Genomic DNA, 20,635 nt, shown 5'->3' on the forward strand with positions numbered 1-20,635 from the left:
CCAGGGTAAATTTTAACTTAAACCTGTTTTGGACTTTGAAGAGCCAGTCTGAATTTTTTCCCATCTTTTGTTTGTTTTCTAAATTTTACTTCCATTTCCATTTCAGTCACAATTGGAAAACCAGACTGCATTTTTATCAGCGGACCCAGTTGTAGGTATATCTAAACCAACCAATTAAAAACCCTTATTCCTGGAATCAGAGTAGTATGATAACAGTGAAATTTTTACAGTACAATTTTATTAGTGTATGTGCTTGTTTGAATTTGGCTCACATCAGAAAAAAAAGTTCCCAAGTAGCCTAGGTGAGCAGTGCACAGCTTGAAAAATTATACAGATACCTGTTTTGCTTATTTTTGAATACTGAGTTCCTTAGGGTTATCATACCCCTTTGAGATTTGTATTATCATGATGAATTCACAGAGTGTGACATCATAATAAGATTAAGAAGCATACATATGTACATGTATTTTTATTTAGTTAGTTTGAATTAGCCATAGAAATGCAGAAATAAGTGTAGAACATTTTCATTTAGTGCTGAAAAAAATCAGATTTGGTTTTATTAATGTCACAGTAAAAACTCGATAATGAAGTACTCATACCAGCGGGGGATTTGCAGTGGGAAGGGGAAGAGATTTGCCAGCAAAAGTTCAAACATCAAAGAAACCTCTTTAAAAGGCTAACAAATTTACTTACAAACACCTATATTTATTATTTCATAAATAGGCGCAACAAGTTCCATAAAAAAAAAAGATTAAATACAGACACAGTATGAAGAAACAATAATACACAGCCATATGTCAAGGTTATAATTTAGCTGTTTCCAATCTGTTTCTGCATCTAATATAAAATAGCAGGTAAGCATTTGGCAGGTTTATACATAAAAGGACTTAAATGACATTTACTAAGCATTACACAAGAAGTGATACAAAAACCCCAAAAAAGGAAGCAGTTTTTATGTAGTACAAAATAAATGTGTTTTGCTTTCCCCTCTTCCCCTTTAGAATCCCATCATTGAGGCAAAGCCAATCTTTATTTTACTATTATTATTATTATTATTATTATTATTAATAAAACCATATGGGTACACTTGCTTTATTTTTCTCCATTTTGAAAATATAGAACTATCAGTCACCTGTTTTAACAATGAAGTAAAAATATGAATGCTTGCCATTTAACCCCTCTTGTGAAAATGAAAAAAAAAAAAATCCCCATAAAATAAAAATCCTGGAATGAGCCAGTTTCAAATTACAATTTAGCTACAAAAAAAATTTCACATTTATACTCTAATAGAGTGTAACATGGATGCTATTTACAAACTTGCTATGAGTGCTACATCAAGCCATTTAAAAAGTCTTTAGTAGTTTCATATAAACACCCATCATGAAAACCAATGAAAAATCCAGGACTTGTATCCCAGATACCTACAGTTGCTAAGGCAGTTACTAGAGTAGCACTTCACAGCAAAAACCAACAAAAATCCCTCCCCCAAATATTTGAATGCTCCAAAGTTTCCTTCAGGGAGGAAGAAAAGAATGTCCTATAAAGAATTTCTGAAAGAAAAGAAAGAAGCAAGACTAATTTTTTTTTTGTTTTGGAGTGTGTCACCCACAAGCTGAAATTGTCCTAAGTGCTTAGCAACTTGAATTTTCTAATAAAATGCAGAACCACACTGACTGCACGGAGCAATCCTTGATGTTAAGCCTCCTTCCCTGCATTCCTCAAAAGGAAATGAGAGGTGTGTTGGTTTTGAGGTCTTCAGGTGAGGTACAAGGCTTTGTCCCTCTGCATGCCCCTGTGGGAATAAAATCAAAATAATGCAGATCAGCAACTGACAAATTCAACTACTAGGTTACATGTTTAAAAAAAAAGTGTGTTTTTTTTTTCTATTTTTTGTGTTTTATTACCTTGCACCTGTAATTTCTTTCCCCTAACCACAAAACTCATTCTCTGGATATCATGCTCAAATAGCTCTGGGAAACCCTTGCTGGCTCAATGGCTAGAAGGACACCTCTTTAAAGAAGCACCCTCCATGCTACTTGTTGACTAGCAAAGGCTTCTACAAGGCCAACAGTTGCCAATGGATAGGGAATACAAATCTTGATCACTATACCACAGCATGCCATGCTGAATCCAGAGCCATGAGGCCAGCCCAAAAGGTATTATGCTTTATATCTGGAGATATCTGGCCTACAAGATTTTTTTTTTCACGGAGAAATTAAAGGTGATATGCTGGCTAAAATGGGGACCATTCAGTTCTGCCACAAGAAAGCTTCTTCTTATACATAATTTTCCATATATCTCCACATTTTGCTGATTCAGAACCTTAATATAACTTCTAACAGTATCACAAAGCTCTAGAATATGTTTATGCAAATTCTTATTATTCACAAACACAGAGCCTGTCAGGTCAGAAAAGTCATGACGAGCAAAAGAAAAAAATAAATAATGTTGAGTTTACATCAAAATGGTGCTCATAAGCTATTCTGGAGGAAGTAGAAGATGTCATTCAAATATATTGTAAAAATAGCAAGTTTATTTCCTGAATTTACAATCCATATATAAGAAATTATTATATTGACAACAAACATTATTTTACTTTATTGCTTAAAGTACATTTTGTTGCTATTATTCCCTTTACAGACTATTGATTTTCACTGTTGGGCAGTACGGGTGCCAAACATTGATAGGAAGAGGCAACACCAGGGAGCCTAGAGGCAAAAATGGAGGAGATAGGCTTAGCTTGTGGGGGGCTGGGGAATGAATAGGTAGGGTTACAAGGAGCGGAAATGGTGGTGAAGTGAAAAGTTACTGAGAAGAAGGTGGGGTAATCATGAGCAGAGTAAAGGTTGCAGGTTTTGGGAGGGGAATAAAAATAGATAAAGTACAAATAAAAACAAGGAAATAGAAGGGTGAGGGATAGGGGCAGAATTAGGGAAGGGGAAGGGTTAAGGTGGTGCATGCTAAGGAGAGAGGAAAAAAGGAAACCAATGAAAAAAAGAAATAGAAGCAAGAAGAGGGGCAATGGAATAGATGAGGTGGAAGGATAGAAGAGGGAGCAGATTCTGAATTACAAAGAAAAGAGAACAGTCAGAGAGAGTTATGCATAATTTTGTGGATTCTGGAAAACAGAATTTTGTGAGTATGTTTCTGTAGACATGAGGCCATAAAGGGAAGGAAAGAACCAAGAAATGGTAAGGAGGGCAGGAAGGGGAAGACAAGGGAAGTTATGGGGGGAGTAAACAAAATTGGAGATTGGGTGGGGTTTAAGAGGAACCATTTGGGAAGTAAGGAAGAAAAGCTCAAGGACTTGGTAAGATCATGGTAAGGAAGATCATGGTAAGGAAGCAGAAGGGAGAAGAAAGAGGCCATGACAGGGTAGGAAAAACTTAAGGGATGAGGTTGGGGGAGGGATGTGTAGATGGGAAAGCACCCAGTTAGGGGCCATGATAGGAGGAGAACAGGTTGAAGTGTTAGACTGGAGGAGGCTCAAAGACTAGAGTGGGGTAGGAGTGAGATGAGGATGAGTGTGAGGGTGATAAGTTGGAAAGGGAGCATGGGGACATAAAGAAGGAAGGAGAGGATTCAAGATGAGGGACAGCAGCTGCAGGAAAGGACATGGAGGGGGAGGCTGAAGGACTCAAACTGGTGGGACTGGGGTAGATGACCCAGGAAAGTCCATGGGTTTAAAGGGAAAAAGGAGGAAGGAGAGGACTCAGCACTGGATGTATAGATAGGATAGGACCTGCTGACGAAGGTTAGGAGAGATGACCCAAGACTAAGAACCCCACTCCCAAGTTTTTGCCCTGATCCCTAGCATGTCCAACATTGGCCCTGAACAGAGTATAGTAAATAGAGTATGAGCCATAATCAAGGCCTTCTGTGACCCAGGATAGTGTTCTTGCATAAAAAGAGTATGATCAATTTTCAAGGGGTTTAAGTGCCTTTGAAAATAGACTATGGCTGAGTTCCTCAATTTCTCAATTAAATTCAGGAGCCTAAAACATGAGTAGCTACAAGGGTGAAGTTAGGCTGGAAAGGAATTTAGGCACCTAGAACTGATTTGCAGCATTATGCATCTAATTTAGGGTCCTAAATCTAGGTGAATGAATCGCAAACCTAAATATCAGCAACATTTAGGGGCGGATTTTCAGAGCCCTGTTCGCCTAAATCCGCCCAAAACCGGGCGGATTTAGGCGAGCAGGGCCCTGCGCGCCGGTGAGCCTATTTTACATAGGCCTACCGGCGCGCGCAGAGCCCCGGGACTTGCGTAAGTCCCGGGGTTCTCCGAGGGGGGCGTGTCAGGGGCGGGCCCGGTCGTCGCGGCGTTTCGGGGGGGTGTCAGCAGCGTTTTGGGGGCGGGTACGGGGCGTGGCTATGGCCCGGGGCGGTCCGGGGGCGTGGCCGCGCCCTCCGTACCCGCCCCCAGGTCGCGGCCCGGCGCGCAGGAGGCCCGCTGGCGCGCGGGGATTTACTTCTCCCTCCGGGAGGCGTAAATCCCTGGAGAAAGGTAAGGGGGGGGTGTAGACAGGGCCGGGCGGGTGGGTTAGATAGAGGAAGGGAGGGGAAGATGAGGGGAGGGTGTTAGAGGATTCCCTCCAAGGCCGCTCCGATTTCGGAGCGGCCTTGGAGGGAACGGGGGTAGGCAGTGCGGCTCGGCGCGCGCCGGCTATACAGAATTCATAGCCTTGTGCGCGCCGATCCAGGATTTTAGTGGATACGCGCGGCTCCGCGCGTATCTACTAAAATCCCGCGTACTTTTGTTGGCGCCTGGAGCGCCAACAAAAGTACGCCAATGCGCCTTGTTTGAAAATCTACCCCTTAGCTAGATAAGTAACGACTTATCTGGCTAAGGGGGTTATTTTCCAACTCGCGTTATGGTGTTTTCATATGCGTTAAGGCGGAGTCAGGGGTGGGATTTTTGTAAAAGTGGGCTGGCTTCACAAAGTGCAAAGCCATAACACATAATTTTAATGCTTAAAATAACTACAACTTTTCCATTGGTGTTAAGCTGTGCAATATGCCCATTTTTAGGAGAGAGATAGAGAGAGAGAGGGAGAGTAGTTAGCTATTTATGCTACTATAGGAGGCCCAACTAGTAACTCGAAGTGAGGTTTAGTTAGTAGTGTAGGGGTTAGGGGCCATTTTGACATGCGGAGAGAGACGTATGAACAGAACAGTATACTCTTGTGCAGATTTGATGAGGAAACTCATATAACGATGAGATTTGTACAATGTTCTCTCAACCTAGCTTGATGGATTCTCTACCTGGCAGGCCATCCATTGCTCCTACCATGTGACAGGGGCCAACCAATGGCACCGGTAGCCCCTGTCACATGGTAAGGGCAAAGGGTCACCAGCGCCATTTTGATTACTGGCAGCCGACGGCCCGAGAGGCGGAGATCGCTCCCGGGACCCCCGCTGGTCCACCAGGGACTTTTGGTAAGTCTTGGGGGGGTCGGAAGGGTGGGGGGATTATAGTTAAATAGGGATGTGTGAAGCGGATTTTCCCAAAATGTCAGGAAAATTCATTTTTCGGGGCGGCCGAAAAAATTGTCCCAAACCACGGGAAAAGAAAATTTCCTGCGGCGGGCTGATAACGAAGGTGGAACCGAAAGGTTCGGCCGAATCACATCTCTATTATGTATAAATATTACACATTATCTACATATATTGAGAATCAATCAAACGTCCGTGGTATGCTACCAGAATATATATATGATTTGTCTAGATGCATTTGAACAAAGAAAGTTATTGCACTTTGAATATTTTATTATAAAATTCATATAACTCCTTTGGCTGCAATGTACAAATGACAAAAGAGCAGTAAGACCACAAAGGGCACTATCATAGAAAATCAACTTTTATTTTAATCATCCTTTATATCAAAATGTTTCTCTTTCTAGACCAGTTGTGTAATCATGGGTGGGTCTTGGGGGGCTGCACCCTCTTATTTTGGCACAGGCCTCAAACCCTAGCAGCAGGGTTATAGCCCATTTGAGTCATCCCCTTACAGTTAGTGGGCTGGAGGCATTGGAATCACTGGCAATCCATGATCCCCTGCCATATAAGTAGGCTAAACTGAACAAGAAACACCACCATCCTTGTGCTCAACATGTAAAAGTTTGAGGCCATCAAAGTCTTTCTGTTTACTTTTGACAGGTAATTAATTATCCCACCTCCTCTCAGCCCCTTAAAAGTTCAGGAGTGCCTGGGCTAGCTGAAAGCCTATTTACATGATAGCTCTTCACCACCTGGAAAGATTAAACCTTGTACAAAACTAACTGCTTTGACCACAGAGGGAGTGTGAGAAACAGCAGCAACAAAGCAAGGAGAGAGTAAAGAGACAGGAGAGATACAGAACGTTTCCAGAGATAAAAAGAGTTTTGAAGCCACTGCTGTGAAGAATCACATAGGATGGGGTAAAGAATGGGGGTGGTGTGGGGGACCAGCCACACGTCCACCTGTGCTAACTTTGGACCCCTTAAATAATTCAGTTCTGGCTATGCCCCCTTCTAAACAGGAAGTATCAAGTTTTACTAACTGGATGTAGTCCAGGGTATGCATGTTCCATGATCAGAGAATGCACAGAGATGTTTCCAGCCAATTAAAACATGATCTTGAGTCAATGGCTCACAAATATGTTGAGTGTTTGCCTTACATAGTAACATGGTATTGTCGGCAGAAAAAGACCAAATGGTCCATCCAGTCTGCCCAGAGAAGCTTCCCATGGCAGCAACTGCCACTCTGTGCAAGTTACCTCCACCAAGCATAGTAACTACCACTCCATGCAGGTTACCCCCAAATGTCTGTCAAGGGTAGTAATGGCTGCTCCATGCAGGTTACCCCCATGCCTTAAGTTAAGAATAGTATACTTACAAGTAAGACCAAGCAACTGTCAAACCCATAACAAAATTACTTCAACATTTTTATGTGGTGAGCAGCCTTCCTGATAATTCTGACAATACTGCTTTAACGTTCTTTGCTTTTGGAATTGGCTGTAGAAACTTTATCCCCAATGTCAGTGAATCAGTACCCCAGACCATAAAAGTTGAGGCCCAGGGTTGGCTGTCTTCAGAATTCAATACCCTTTTTCGCCTGCCCTTCCGTCAAAGTGAAGAGCGATGTTCCAGTTGTGTCTAAATTCAAGGCTACTTGGTTAAGGATATTAATCCCCTCGTGCCTTCTGTTAAAGGTACTAACAGACATTCCGTGCAGGTTACCCACATGCACCCTTCTCTTCATTATCATCCTCAAGCCTTTAGGGATCTAGTTTTTATCCCATGCCCTTTTGAATTTGTTTACTGTTTTTGTCCTCACCACCTCACCACATAATTTATTCACCTCATAATAAGATATTGCACTCTTTCAAAATCTTCCTTTATATAGACAAAAAGAAAGCTCTTGAACCCCCTTCCTTCCACTAGTAAGGAATTATAATTACTTTGTGTGACTTTCTATCCTCCTATAACCATCCACTTGTGTCATAAACATAGCTCAGCACAAGGTGGCATTCATTGACTGCTTACCCACTATTGCAGTAGTCAATATTCCAGTCCACAGTCTGTGCTGGAGGATTTCTGCACCCTGAACGAACATACTCCATTGCTTGCGTAACAACTTGTGCAGCTGTGGATGTTGGGTTGATAAGATTCTGGTATTCTTGTTGAAGAGTAAATCCCTGAAGGAAAAATCAAGACAGTAAAATATACAATCATCATATATAAAGCTGTTTGAAATGCAGTTCATTCCTTAGCCATCTGTTCTGGCACATACAATGTACAATGCCACTGTCTTATTCTTTCAGCCTCAATTTCAAAAGGTTTTCTTAGGTTCTATACCTATGCTGGAAAAAAAAAGAAGCTTTGAAAATGATAGGACCCTTTGTGGCTAAATAAATGCTCTAAAATGTTAAAGAGGCAAATACGTGAGTGTTTCAGCCTTTCCTGTGATTAAAAAAAAATGTGAAAAACATAACATCGTTTGAAGCTAGGAAGCACTGTATAGAAACAATCTAGGGCCTATGGAGGACAAGTCAATCAACATAGGCACAGTCTGTTTGTTCCTTCATGCTAGCATTTCTATTAAACCTAAGGATACACTGGTAGTTAATTCCCAGAATATGCAACAGAATCTTTTTCAAAGACACAGGCAGCAGGTGGCTGAGTGTTTTATTTGACTACACCTATTCATATATTGTTCTCCAAACCCTTTCCCTTCATTCAGTCACAAAAGGACCATCTGCTTCTTCTTTTATTTGCACTTGTTCTTTTTTAACTAGCACAAATTTCAGCTCAAGCTTTTTAACAGTTGTTGCTGTAGTGAAAAGGTTCTAAACAACTTATTACTGTATCTAAAATCAAAGTGCGAACAAGGTACAAAAGATACCAAGCATATGAATTTAAAGTAAAAATACTTTTTTTAAGGCTTGGTGGAGGTATATCCAATATTGTGCAAAGGGTGAGAGAAAGGTAGGCTTTATTGATTGTACACAGTATGTTAATACTCAGCCAAGTATATTAAAAAAAAATTCCTATCAGCAAGATCAGCATGATATCAGTCCAACATAAATGAATACATTAACAAATCAGTCAATAATTACAATTCATAACTCCCCTGGGGCAATGATAAAGGGAGTCCCAAAGCGTCATTGGTCATGTGATTCTGTTTTCCTCTTGCCACTAGCCAAATATTAGTTTTTAAGTTGTTGCATGAATTTTAAGATGTACTAATAAAGATTTGTGTGTGTGTGTGTGTGTGTGTGTGTGTTTGTGTATAATTATCAAATAGTCTCTGGCTTACATATCCAAGCACTCACGTTTTTTGTTTATGGCTCGTGTTTTAACCTTGTAACTTAGGCTTACATCCAATTCAGATACCAAACTGTGGGATTCAATATCAGTCCTCATGAGACTCTCTCATATGCTACAAAAGCATTTGAGATTTTCCAATACTAGTGGCAATCTGTTTTTAGAGAAGTCTAGGGTCACACAACCAAGAAAATGCAACTGCCCTTTCCTGCTTGCAAGAAGATGATTGCTCAAGGGCAGAGGAATAGAATAGTGCAGAACAGTGCTCCCATTTTATCTATCCTAAAGAAGAGTAAATGACCTAACTGAAAATGCATAAACAAGTGCTACCAGTAGCTCAAACCTACTGATATAGAAATATAAAGAGTCTAAAAATAAGTCAAAGTGTAAGACACCTGTATATAGATACCACTTTAAAAGGTAGCTCAATGGAAAGGTCTTTGGCTATAAAACAATTATTTTAGATTTTATTTTCAAGCTAATCCAGTGCATAAAGAGGTGATTTGGGACACAGCTCGTTAGCCAATATTTGTGAATTACCCATCTAAGTCCTGAGCAAACAATGACAAAATGCAAGAAAATAAATGTTTACAAAAACAAGCACTGAGGGGTCTAATTAAACAATGCTAAATGTTTTGCATTGTAATGCTCCAGAGGAAATCACCAACTGTTGTGCAACATGCCTAGAATTTTAAATTTCATTTTTGCGTGCCAGATTGAAATAAAAATTGAGAACTTGATAAAGATTAATTTGATGTCAGATGGGACATTTGCTCCTTAATTAGATTTCTGTAGCCCTAGCCATTTCACTCTGCCACTGTAGCAAGTTTTTGAAAAAAAAAAAAATAAAGCCTGCAGCAGAACTGAACAGTGATCCTCATCTCCACACTTTACCATCAACTAATTTCATTTCCTGCCTGTCTGGAGAGGTATTTTCAACAGGCATCAAGGTTTTTGTCTTCTCAACTGATTTATGCATCAATCTCCATGTGATTTTTTTTTAAAACCTTTAAATTACATCCAAATCCTAAAGCATCTGTTTATTACACGAGGAAATTGAAAATCTGTCTTCGTGATATCATACAAAGATTTTTTTTCCCTTAAGGTTATAAAAGAAGTTGACAGATATTAATGATTTTTTTTCCTAGGGTACAGAACAGCCAAGGAAGGAATACATCTGGACAAATAAGTTCCTGGGTATTCTCTAAACATATATACATGCTGGGATGGATGAAGCTGTTATTGTTGTCAGACCAGTCATAGTCATTATATATTTCTTTGTTAAAAGAAAAGTAAATCCTATTGCCCAATTGAGAGACCAATTTTCAAAGCCATTGACCCAACCTGTCTGAAAATGGGTTTGTGCTGTCTGGTGAAACGTACACATGAGCTTTCACAGAGCATGTGCTTTTAGTGGGTTTAATAAGAGGGGTCCCTGGGGCTATTTGTGAATCAAGGTAGGAGATCACTGTGTGAACTTGGCATTTTCAAAAATACATTCACTTTATTTCCCTCTCGACCGCTGGCACAAAGAGTAGGAGTAACGCACACAGGTGCTTTTAGTGCACATAATTTATGCTAGCTAATTTAAAATAAAAAAGAAACTATCCAAGTAGTTGCTCTGAAAATCAGATACAAAATACCTGCAGTAAAATTTTCTGTGTACATTCCAATTACATGGGCTACCTATAATTGACCCCAAATGTTGCCTATTATTAAAAACAAACCTCAAACAGATTAGAATCCTTATCGATATGTGATGCAAGCTATGCAGTCTATATTGTGTCCTCATCATTGTGTGATAACCAGTGCAGGAAAACAACAAGAGCTTTGAGGGGGCAATTTTCAAAATACAGAACTTAGGTGAATTTCAAAGAGAATTCCCCCCCCCCCATTATGTTTCCCTCTGAAAATGAGCAGGTGCAAGGTCTAGTGCTACAAGAATCTGTGTTCTTTGCACCTGTAGAGCGGGGGTGGGGGGGGACGGACGGGGACTAGTGCACACTTGTTATTTTACTCCTTCCCTTGCACCTAAACACACCCACAGGAATGCCTTTTTTTAATGTGGATAAATGCTATGGAAGCCCACACATTTGAGGAGGGCAATTTTCAGTTTGACCATTTTACCTGGTAAATATATATCTATCTGTGCAAATGCTTTGAAAATTGCACCCCTCCAGGTAAGGTCCAACAAAGAGATTCTTGAAAGAATTCTAAAATGAGTTCCATTGCATCAAATAGCAGTATTCAGAACTAACTGTTGTCATCTGTCATGAGAACTCAAGGACCTATTTAAAGAAACTCGTACTGTGAATGCAATAAAAATGTTGGGACAAACAATGCATAAAGTAAGCACAGGAAAGTGCTGTTGCATTTTTAATAATAATAATTAAAAAAACCTACCTGGAATTTGAAAATACAGGAAAAAAAGATATAAAAAGAGCCATAACCAAATTTCCTGAATTCATTTACATAATAGAGCTATATCATTTCTTATGTCAAAAGCCCCATAAACTATATGACAATGGTTAACAATGAGCAACCACAAAATGTCACCAAAGAAAATAATTGAGGACGAACCTGCTGCATTGTGGGTGAATGTAAAGCAGGCTGGACCTGCATTTGTAGTTGGCTTCCAAGGGACTGCTGCATTGTAATATTCTGGTGCTGCTGCATATTGAGATGCTGGTGGATCGGTGGGCTTATCTGAATCGGAGGTGGTGGGGACACTGCCATGTTTGCTATGGAAACAGTCACTGGCATTTGGTTGTTGGGCTTGGGGGCTATGTTCCTGGGGAGACTAGGGTGCATGGCAGGTATGTGAGGATTCATTCCCGGCTGCTGGTGGTAGGGGGAATTGAGATACAGTGCCGAATGGGCCTGTGCTTGCCCATGAAACACTGACTGCTTGGAATTCATCATTTGAGAGGGCTGAGGTGTCTTAACATCAACAGGTTCGCTGTAGCTCTGTTGAGAAAGCAGACAATATTTCAAGCCTTATAACACTGTTACCTTTGTTATTCATTGCTTTAGAAGATTCTACACAATTTATGAAATACTAACATTCCTTCTTTTCAAATATTCATTATTAGTCCTTATATCATACAATACCTACTATTCTTAGGGACCCTATTACATATTTTCATGTAAAGAAGTCCTGTTAGTATACCTGTAGCATATTCAGTGTTTCAGACGAAAGGTTATTTTGGGGGGCTTTCGGTTCCTTTCGGCTTCTAGCACAATCAAAATCAGAACTGGGATCCAGGGATATTTTTCACCATGCTTTATCCCCTCCAGTCTATCCTAGCCCACTCATCGTAGCCACAGTCCTCAGTTGAGGGCCATGTACCAGGGCTACTTTTGGAGTCCTGTAATCATGGACTCTAAGTCTAGTCACTGGGTGTCGCCATTGTGCATTAGCTAAGACACCCTTCTGCTGCCTTGGCAGTAATTTTCTGACATCTTTACTATATATTCAATATTTTGGGCCTCCCATAGAGATATAAATACCAATCTAGTGTGAGGGCATTATGGCTAGGCTCTCTCTCTCTCTCTCTTTCTCCCAAGGTGTAATTAAAATTTGCGTTAAAGCTGTGCGATACAGATTCACAAAACTGTGAGCCCAGCCTACTTGGCCAAAATATCCTCCCCTTTTTCTCATTTGCATTGTACCAAACGTTATGGTGCTTTCGCATGCATTAATGGCGTTTTCACATGCTTTAAAGGTGTTTTTTGCATGCGAAAACACCTTAACGCATGCAAAAATGCCATATACCACTTTGATAAATGACCCCCTTAATTAGGCAAAGTGGAAAGGATTACACCAACTTCCTACATCACTTTCCAGAAAAAAAAGCAAGGCCTGACTATGTAGTCAAGCCTTCCTCTGGACTCCACATCAAAGAATCTTCCTCCTCTGACATTTTGGGGTAGATTTTTAAAAACGGCGCGTTCGCGTACTTTTGTTTGCGCTCCAGGCGCAAACAAAAGTACGCTGGATTTTAGCAGATACGCGCGTAGCCGCGCGTATCTGCTAAAATCCAGGATCGGCGCTCACAAGGCTGCCGATTTTGGGCAGCCGGCGTGCGCCGAGCCGCGCAGCCTGCCTCCGTTCCCTCCGAGGCCGCTTCGAAATCGGAGCGGCCTCGGAGGGAACTCTCTTTCGCCCTCCCCTCACCTTCCCCTCCCTTCCTCTACCTAACCCACCCCCCCGGCCCTATCTAAATCCCCCTACCTTTGTCCGCGGATTTACGCCTCCCGGAGGGAGAAGTAAATCCCCGCGCGCTAGCGGGCCGCTGGCACGCCGAGACGCAACCCGGGGCGGTTCCGGAGGGCGGAGCCACGCCCCCGGACCGCCCCGGGCCGAAACCACATCCCCGGGCCCGCCCCCGAAATGCCGCGTCCCACCCCCAAAACGCCGCATCGATCGGCCCTGCCCCGACACGCCCCCGACAAAAAACCCCGGGACTTACGCGAGTCCCGGGGCTCTGCGTGCGCCGGCAGGCCTATGGAAAATAGGCGCGCCGGCGCGTAAGGCCCTGCTCGCGTAAATCCGGGCGGATTTACGTGAGCAGGGCTTTTAAAATCCGCCCCATTTTATTTTATTATTTTATTGCAGTTTATCACAAAACCTTTTTCACACTTTGTGCGTGCGTCCAAGTGTGTGCAAATCCACTTCTACCGCGTAAATTGGGGATTTAAAAAAGGTTTTGCGCCCATGCCATTCCCAGTTTTACCAGTTCATAGACAGTTCACCCAGTTAAGAAATATATTCTCCAGTCCCTCCTGGTTTGATAGCTTTCACTCCCCCCCGTTAGCCCTGACCCTTAAACCTCTGTAGATCTGTCTAGTTTTCTTTCTTTTTTAACTTACATGTCATCCATAGCAGAAGTAAATTTACACAGCAGGGAGCCTCGGCTCATGCCAGGTCACCTCAGTATTTACACGCACATCTTAGATCACGCACCGAAATGCCCATGTCCTGCCCCTTTTTGAAAACTTTCGAGATGTGCACGCTGTGGGAGTTATGTGTGTATCTCAACAACTTTTAAAATCTGCTTGGTGTGTATGAGCCCAACTTCTCTTCACATCCCCTAATGTATGTGCACTTTGGGCTTTTAAAATTCAACTCATAGTCTTTTATCTCCAACCTCGCCAGGTAGTTTTTTTTATACTCCTTCATCTCTTCAGAGTACCTGAATGGCACTAGTTATTCTCTGCTTCTCCCTTTTAGTATTAGAGTGATAATGCAGTTACTTCTTTTTTCCCAAAATCTTTAGAAGATGTTCTTGGACCCTATTAAGGGTCCATCCCAACTCCTTTCTCCCTTTAAAAGAGCAAGGGGAGAAAGGAGTTGGGATGGACCCTCTACAGATTCCAAAGATCTCAGATTCCTCATCGACGAAGGGAACCTCTCCCATTGTTAATAGAGCAGAAAACAAAAAATAACCGAGTCCCTAGTTACTCAGAACTTTAGTCAGATTAAAAAATATAAAAGGGATAGGGAGGGTAGAAAGAAACTCCCATATCCACGATATAAGTCTCCATGGAGAACTTAAGGCTTTAGCCAACAGAAAATCAGAGGACATTCATGGCATGCTGCTCCTGTAAAAGGAAACAGAAAATCCACAACTTAAAATGGTGTTCTGGCTTTATATATCAGAGGAACCTACCTTAACTCTCTTCCACTTGGGGGAGCTATACAACCACACTAATGTTTTTATGTTTCCTCTCAGAAGAAAATGTGGTTTAATCCTACACTGCTAGAGAATCAAAGGAGTTTCTACATTAAGTTTTGCATTCATTTTTTTTTAACAGACATGGGGGCAGGATAAAATGGTCCAGTGAGCTGGATTTGGCCCATAAGCCTCTGATGTAGATAAATGATTTCCTATATAGTCTACTCTCACTGCTTATCTGTTTGGGTGAAAATGATGCTGACTGATCTGTATTATTTGGCTACTGGCTCATTCTAGAGGGGACTGGAGACACGACTGGAATCAGCTAGCCTTCTGTCTATTAAAAGGGTGCTCTGTAAGAGTACAGGCCCATCTGTACTCCATAGGAGAGGGGATGCAATCAAAAGTCATTAACAGACCTGAGAGAATGAATCAAGTTATAAGGCTTCAATTCATCAGCCAAATAGGCTGGGCCCATATCATGCAAGAACCTTAAACTGGGCCTTGAATAAAATGGGAAGCCAATGAAAGTTGGCTAATACTGGGAAGATTATCCCTGCAGCAGCATTTTGAATGAATTGTAAATTGGATAACGTTTTCACTGGGAGACCTAAGAAGAGGAATTTATTTACAAGTCAATCTTAGAAAGTACGAGAGCCTGTAAAATCAGTTTAAGTTGAGAGCTGGTAAACAACATTTTGATGTGGCAGATTAAATGAAGTACATTCCATGCATTCTGTGAAATAATAAGAATATGCTTATCAAGATTGAGTTCAGGATCTAAAATAGCCCCAGGCTTTCTACAAAATGTTTAAAACTAAGTAATCTCCCATCTAAAATAATTTAGGAGTCTAAGATAGTAGCATCTGTTTTACTAAACTAAAGAATCTCTGCCTTAACAGGATTGAGGGATAATTTATTAATCCGCATCCAGTTAGAAATTTTGATTAGGTGTTGTTTGATTTTGGCTGAGTTTTTAATTTATATATTTTTTTATGGTATCCGCTGTGAACGTAATATATGTGTGGAATATACAATTGTAAAAAATAAATAAAGAAATGAAAGAAATAATAAACCCGACAATAAAATCAAATAAATCCCCAGTCTGAGTACAGTAAATTTGTAGGTCATTGTACAACATTGTAGGATAATGCTAAGTGACCTAATAATTTTTAACAATGGGGAGGGACAAATATTGAATAGAGTTGGGGGAAAAAATTGCCCCTTAAGAAACTCTGTATTTAAGTAGAGCAGGAGCAGAAGCCCCTCTCCTCCAAAGAACAAAGCGAGTTCTACTGAACAAGGAGCCCTCAAACCATTACACAAGTCTACCCCTGACACTATCATCAAGTCTTAATAATAATCTTTAAAGATGTGCTTCACGTTAGAATTTCGTGTCGGGCTTCGTTTTGGCCCCCCCCCCCGTGGGAATTTCGTTTTTCCCGTGGTTTGGGTTTTTTTTTTCAGGAGCCCCGATTTTCGGGTTAGTGCGCACTAACATGGCAGAGTTAGTGCGCATTATCGGGAAGTTAGTGAGCGCTAACCCGAAAATGAATTTTTTCTGAAATTTCGGAAAAAATTCAATCGCTTTTCGGTTCTCCTGAACCATTCCATTCATTGAAATTGCCTAATTTGGGAAATATGATTGCACATCCCTATAATCTTATGATCAACTGTGTCAAAGGTAGCAGTCAAGTTCAACAAAATCAGGAATGAGGATGTTCCCTGATCTAGATTTAGCTGTAGATTGTTGATTAATGATATCGCCATCATTAATATCAATGGAAGTTGAATTGCGTGTCCAAACAATTATTCCTAGTCAAAAATTACTGTAGCTGACCTAGCACTGCCCACTCAATTAACTTGGACAATAATGGCAGATTCACTATACACCAATAATTCTTAACCAGTTTAGCATCCAGAGATGCATATTTACAAATACTTGGAAACTCAGATTTTAATAGTGAAAAGTTAATATTTGTTAAGAAAAATCTGAAAACATCACTTGAAGTCTTGATCAGAATTGAAGGATATGGATCCAGCAAACAGGGTGATGGCCAAGCTATCTTTAGTAAAGCAATAGCATCTTGAACATCAAATGGTTCAAAATGGGTTCCATGATATAAAAAAAAAATAGGAGCAGTAGCTGTGAGGTAGATAACACAAGAAGTTGTAATGGAAGAACTAACCTGATTAATCATCACAATTTTATCAATAAAGTGACAAATAGTTATCTCAATTTAATGAGAAATAGGTAAAAATGCTGTTTGTATGGTTAACTAAACTCTCTAATACTGAGAATAGCTATCTAGATTTATTAGTAGTCTCCTCATTCTTAGAGCCTCATTTATAAAAGGGGGTAATGTTCAAAAGAATTTACACGTGTAAATGTAACTACTATTGTAGCAATTTTCAAAAGCCATTTGCCCGCATACAGTACACTTACATGGGTAAATACTATGGATAATTCAATGGTATAAATTGCAGCAATTTTCAAAAACCCACTTACTTGGATAAATTGCATTACATGTGTAAAATCCATTTTTAAACATGTAAATGCTTTTGAAAATCAGGTCCTAAGCATGGACAAGAATGGGAGAAAAGTCTTAATAAATCATGCCCTTAGTCTAGCTTCCATAAATGCAGCTTTGCTGTCTGTGATAGAAGAACCAAAGATGTATCAGCTTCCATATGTGATTTAGATCATGATCCTCCAAATGCCGTTTTTCTTGTTTCATTTCTCATTGTTGTGATGGATAGTCACAGGACCCATTACATCCAACCCTACATACTCCATCTCCAATAAGGTTCCTCTGATGCAGCAGGAAATGCTGCAACAGTGCTACAGGCTTCGGTTTCTGATGCGGCTCCAATGCTGCCACTATCTTGATTAATTCTGTGGTCCCATAAGTACACATGCGGGCTGCTCAGTCATACCTAAAGGGCTAGTGGGAGGAAAGCCCTGCTGTGCCCAGTGATGATGTCAGAAGAGCCAACCCTATTTAAACACTGCTCTCACTCCGTGACTTCACATCAACAGGTCTCCTGCATTGCAGTGCATGTTGCCAATGATCCTGAGTTCCTGCGTGTCCAGCCTTGTCTTCTCCTGCCTTGCCTTCCTCATCCAGCCTTACCTGATTCATCCAGCCTTGCCTCATCCAGCCTTGTCCTCCCCAGCCCTGCCTGTCTCATCCAGTCTTCCATGTCTTCTCCAGCCTGCCTCATCCTGCCATCATTGTCCAGCCTTTCCAGTGTCTTCAGTGTGTCTTCGTCCACCCAGATCTTGCCTGGACCTGACCACACTTGTCTGCCATTTGCCCTGACTTTGGTCTCTCTCCGTCTGTCTATTGCCTGCCCTGACTATTGGACTCTTGCTCTAGCCACTGCACTAGGGACTCGCCTAAGACCTTCTGGTTGCCAGGCTCCAAAGGCTCAACCTGTGGGGAAGGCGGCTGGTATAGGTGAAGCTCCAATCTTTCCCGCTACAGGGCACGTTCACCAGCTGTCAGTGTAGGCCTTGTAGATTTGCCTATGAGTCTACATCAACTACGCCGCAGTACAAAGGGCTCATACCCACACTACCCTTCACACTCATATTCCTCTCTGTTGTAAGGAAAGGCCGTCTGATCTGACAAATTTTCTTCAGGGGCTATAGAGTTAAACATTGGAGTTGTTAGACTTCCACTTCTGACTAGAATCCATAATGGATCTATCCTATTATGTTTCTATTTCTACCTCCCCAAACCTGACTATAAACTCATCAGGATCAACCTTTTTCCTAGGTGGACAGAAAATATTTCTCTGGTAACATCAATCAGGATAGGACATCCACTAAGACTAAACTTAAAAATGGTGAAGCCAGATGATTGGGGCAATCAGCAGATTAGAAAATGAAAAACATTTGAATCATTGTTTAAATACAAAACACAATCTAAAATGTGGCCAGGCACATGAGAGGGGGGCATAGTAGCCTGCTGAAAATCTAATACTGCCATTTCCATCACCAAAATCTGAGCTTTCCTCTCATCTAATATGCTAGCCTGGACACTGAAGTCACTCTGGATTATGAACTTGGAGAATTCCAAAAATCATGTGGTTGCCAGTTCAACAAATTCAGTTGAAACTGTCCAATCTAAATCTGATGGGCAATAAACCACAGAAAAATCATTGTTTTTCTTCCCAAACCTAATTAACATATACTCTAATCAAAGCCTGACTTGGACCTTTAGTAAAATGTAACCAGCTATTTCCCCATGCTTCCCAAAACAGGAGAGATGATAAAAAGAAAAACCTGGGTTGAAGTCTGGTTCAGGAGAGCTCCTTCAGGTTCTTCAAGCCATGATTCAATCAAACACAGTGCGTCTGTGGACTCCCCAGCTAAAGATTATGGATGAAAATCAATCTGCTCCACACCAAATGGGTAATTTGATGAGGGGGGATATTGTGATACAAGTTTCTTGAAGTTCTTGTGTAAATGTATAACTGGATAACCTTTAATAAAGATATTATGATATATAAAAATGAAAGATAAATCAAAGATTTAAAAAACTGAACATTCTCTCTGGGGGAATAATACAGTTCTCAAAATCGACCCCTTTATTGTTCAGAATAACCTTACTCAAATAATATACAACTTCCTTAATTTATAAAATATTCCTTAAAATAAGGTGTAAGAAAAAGCCTCTTGAAAAAAAAAAAAGCCTAAATGTGAAGTAGACTAAGTAGAACTTTGTACAAACAAAAAAAAGCCAGAGAAATCCAACAACATGATCATGCTTGAGAATAACAACTCATGATGATTTATAGGGATGTACATCAGGGAAGGATTCGTCCAATTCGGTATTCGAATTCGTCGGGACCCAAATCCATTGCATCCATTCTCGGGGGACCCCGCTCTGTTCATTAGTTACATATGTATTCGTTTCCCCCAAAAAACCCCATCCCAACCCTTTAAATTTAATTTACTACAACCCCCCACCCTCCTGACCCCCCCCCCAAGACTTGCCAAAAGTGCCTGGTGGTCCAGCAGGGGTCCTGGAGCGATCTCCTGCACTCGGGCCATCGGCTGCCAATATTCAAAATGGCGCCGATAGCCTTTGCCCTTACTATGTCACAGGGGCTATCGGTGCCATTTTGAATACCGGCAGCCGACAGCCCGAGTGCAGGAGATCGCTCGAGGACTCCTGCTGGACCACCAGGGACTTTTGGCAAGTTTTCAGGTTGGGGGGTCAGGAGGGTGGGGGTTTATTCGTTAGTGATACGTTATATTCGTGGGGGTTCGCCATATGTTTCGTAACCCCCACGAATACAACAAATATGGCATATACGTTGCGGATTGCCAATACATTGCAAACGAATGCCCACCCCTAATGATTTACAAGCAGTCCATCAGACAGTAACTAAAGGGGGCATTCACATTATAGTAAATGAACCTGAAGTAATGCACTAACAAGCACATAAAAGAGAATGCCCTTTTGGTGCGTTTGTTTGGTGACACACCTGAGATGACACAAAGCCTCCGGGCAGCCCTTTCAAGCAGCAGTGTCTGCTGACATTGCGGGGGGCAAAGCCAGAGGTTCACAGCTCTGAGATGCTTGCTCTGAGGGGGGACAGGCATGCAAAAGAAACCAACAGGGGTGGGGAAAATACGCTCCTTCCTCCACCTGGACATTTCCCTCCCTGGGTGTTCCCATATTTGAAAATTAAAGCGCACCCCTAGCAGTTTAGTACAAAGGCCATATAGTATGCAGAATGATACATTATCACCCTGTTTGATGTGTTTTGTGACCTATCTTCCAGACATGGTTGTTGCCAGGCTTCTTGCACCGGTAATCTCAGTACAGAGGTTTAAAGAAATTTTAAAATAATTCAATAATACATTTTTAAAGTAAGACTGTGATTATTGCTGCTGGCCATATGAATTTCTGAATTATTGCACGGTGCCTAAAGATCATAGGCCTGAAGTACAAAACGGTTTTCCCAATTTTATGTCTGTAGGAAAAATGCTTAATACATCTGTCCCTATATGTTTTAGCAATATTTCACAGGCATCTATACATCATATTGCATCATGTTAATTAATTTGTGAAGCTACTTCTTTGCAATGTATTACAAGCAACTATGAGGAGAATAATGTTTGGGAACTGTTGG

At 41.2% G+C, this 20,635-nt stretch overlaps 1 protein-coding gene across 3 annotated transcripts in view; it reads right to left on the minus strand.

Moving 5' to 3' along the window:
* Window positions 1–251: 251 nt before the first annotated feature.
* The window catches only part of TOX (thymocyte selection associated high mobility group box), a 570,927-nt gene continuing 550,543 nt past the window's right edge, over window positions 252–20,635 (minus strand). For 2 of the 3 annotated variants that reach the window (XM_029591351.1, XM_029591352.1), the window contains exons 7-9: window positions 11,388–11,774; window positions 7,527–7,678; window positions 253–1,792 (exon numbers count right to left, since the gene is read on the minus strand). In XM_029591351.1, the coding sequence (XP_029447211.1) occupies window positions 1,756–1,792; window positions 7,527–7,678; window positions 11,388–11,774 (576 nt within the window). In that variant the 3' untranslated portion in view covers window positions 253–1,755. Of the gene's footprint in view, window positions 1,793–7,526; window positions 7,679–11,387; window positions 11,775–20,635 lie in introns of all 3 variants that reach the window. The other variant, XM_029591350.1, reaches the window with a different exon arrangement.

Source organism: Rhinatrema bivittatum, chromosome 2, assembly GCF_901001135.1.
Source record: "Rhinatrema bivittatum chromosome 2, aRhiBiv1.1, whole genome shotgun sequence".
Taxonomy (NCBI): Eukaryota; Metazoa; Chordata; class Amphibia; order Gymnophiona; family Rhinatrematidae; genus Rhinatrema; species Rhinatrema bivittatum.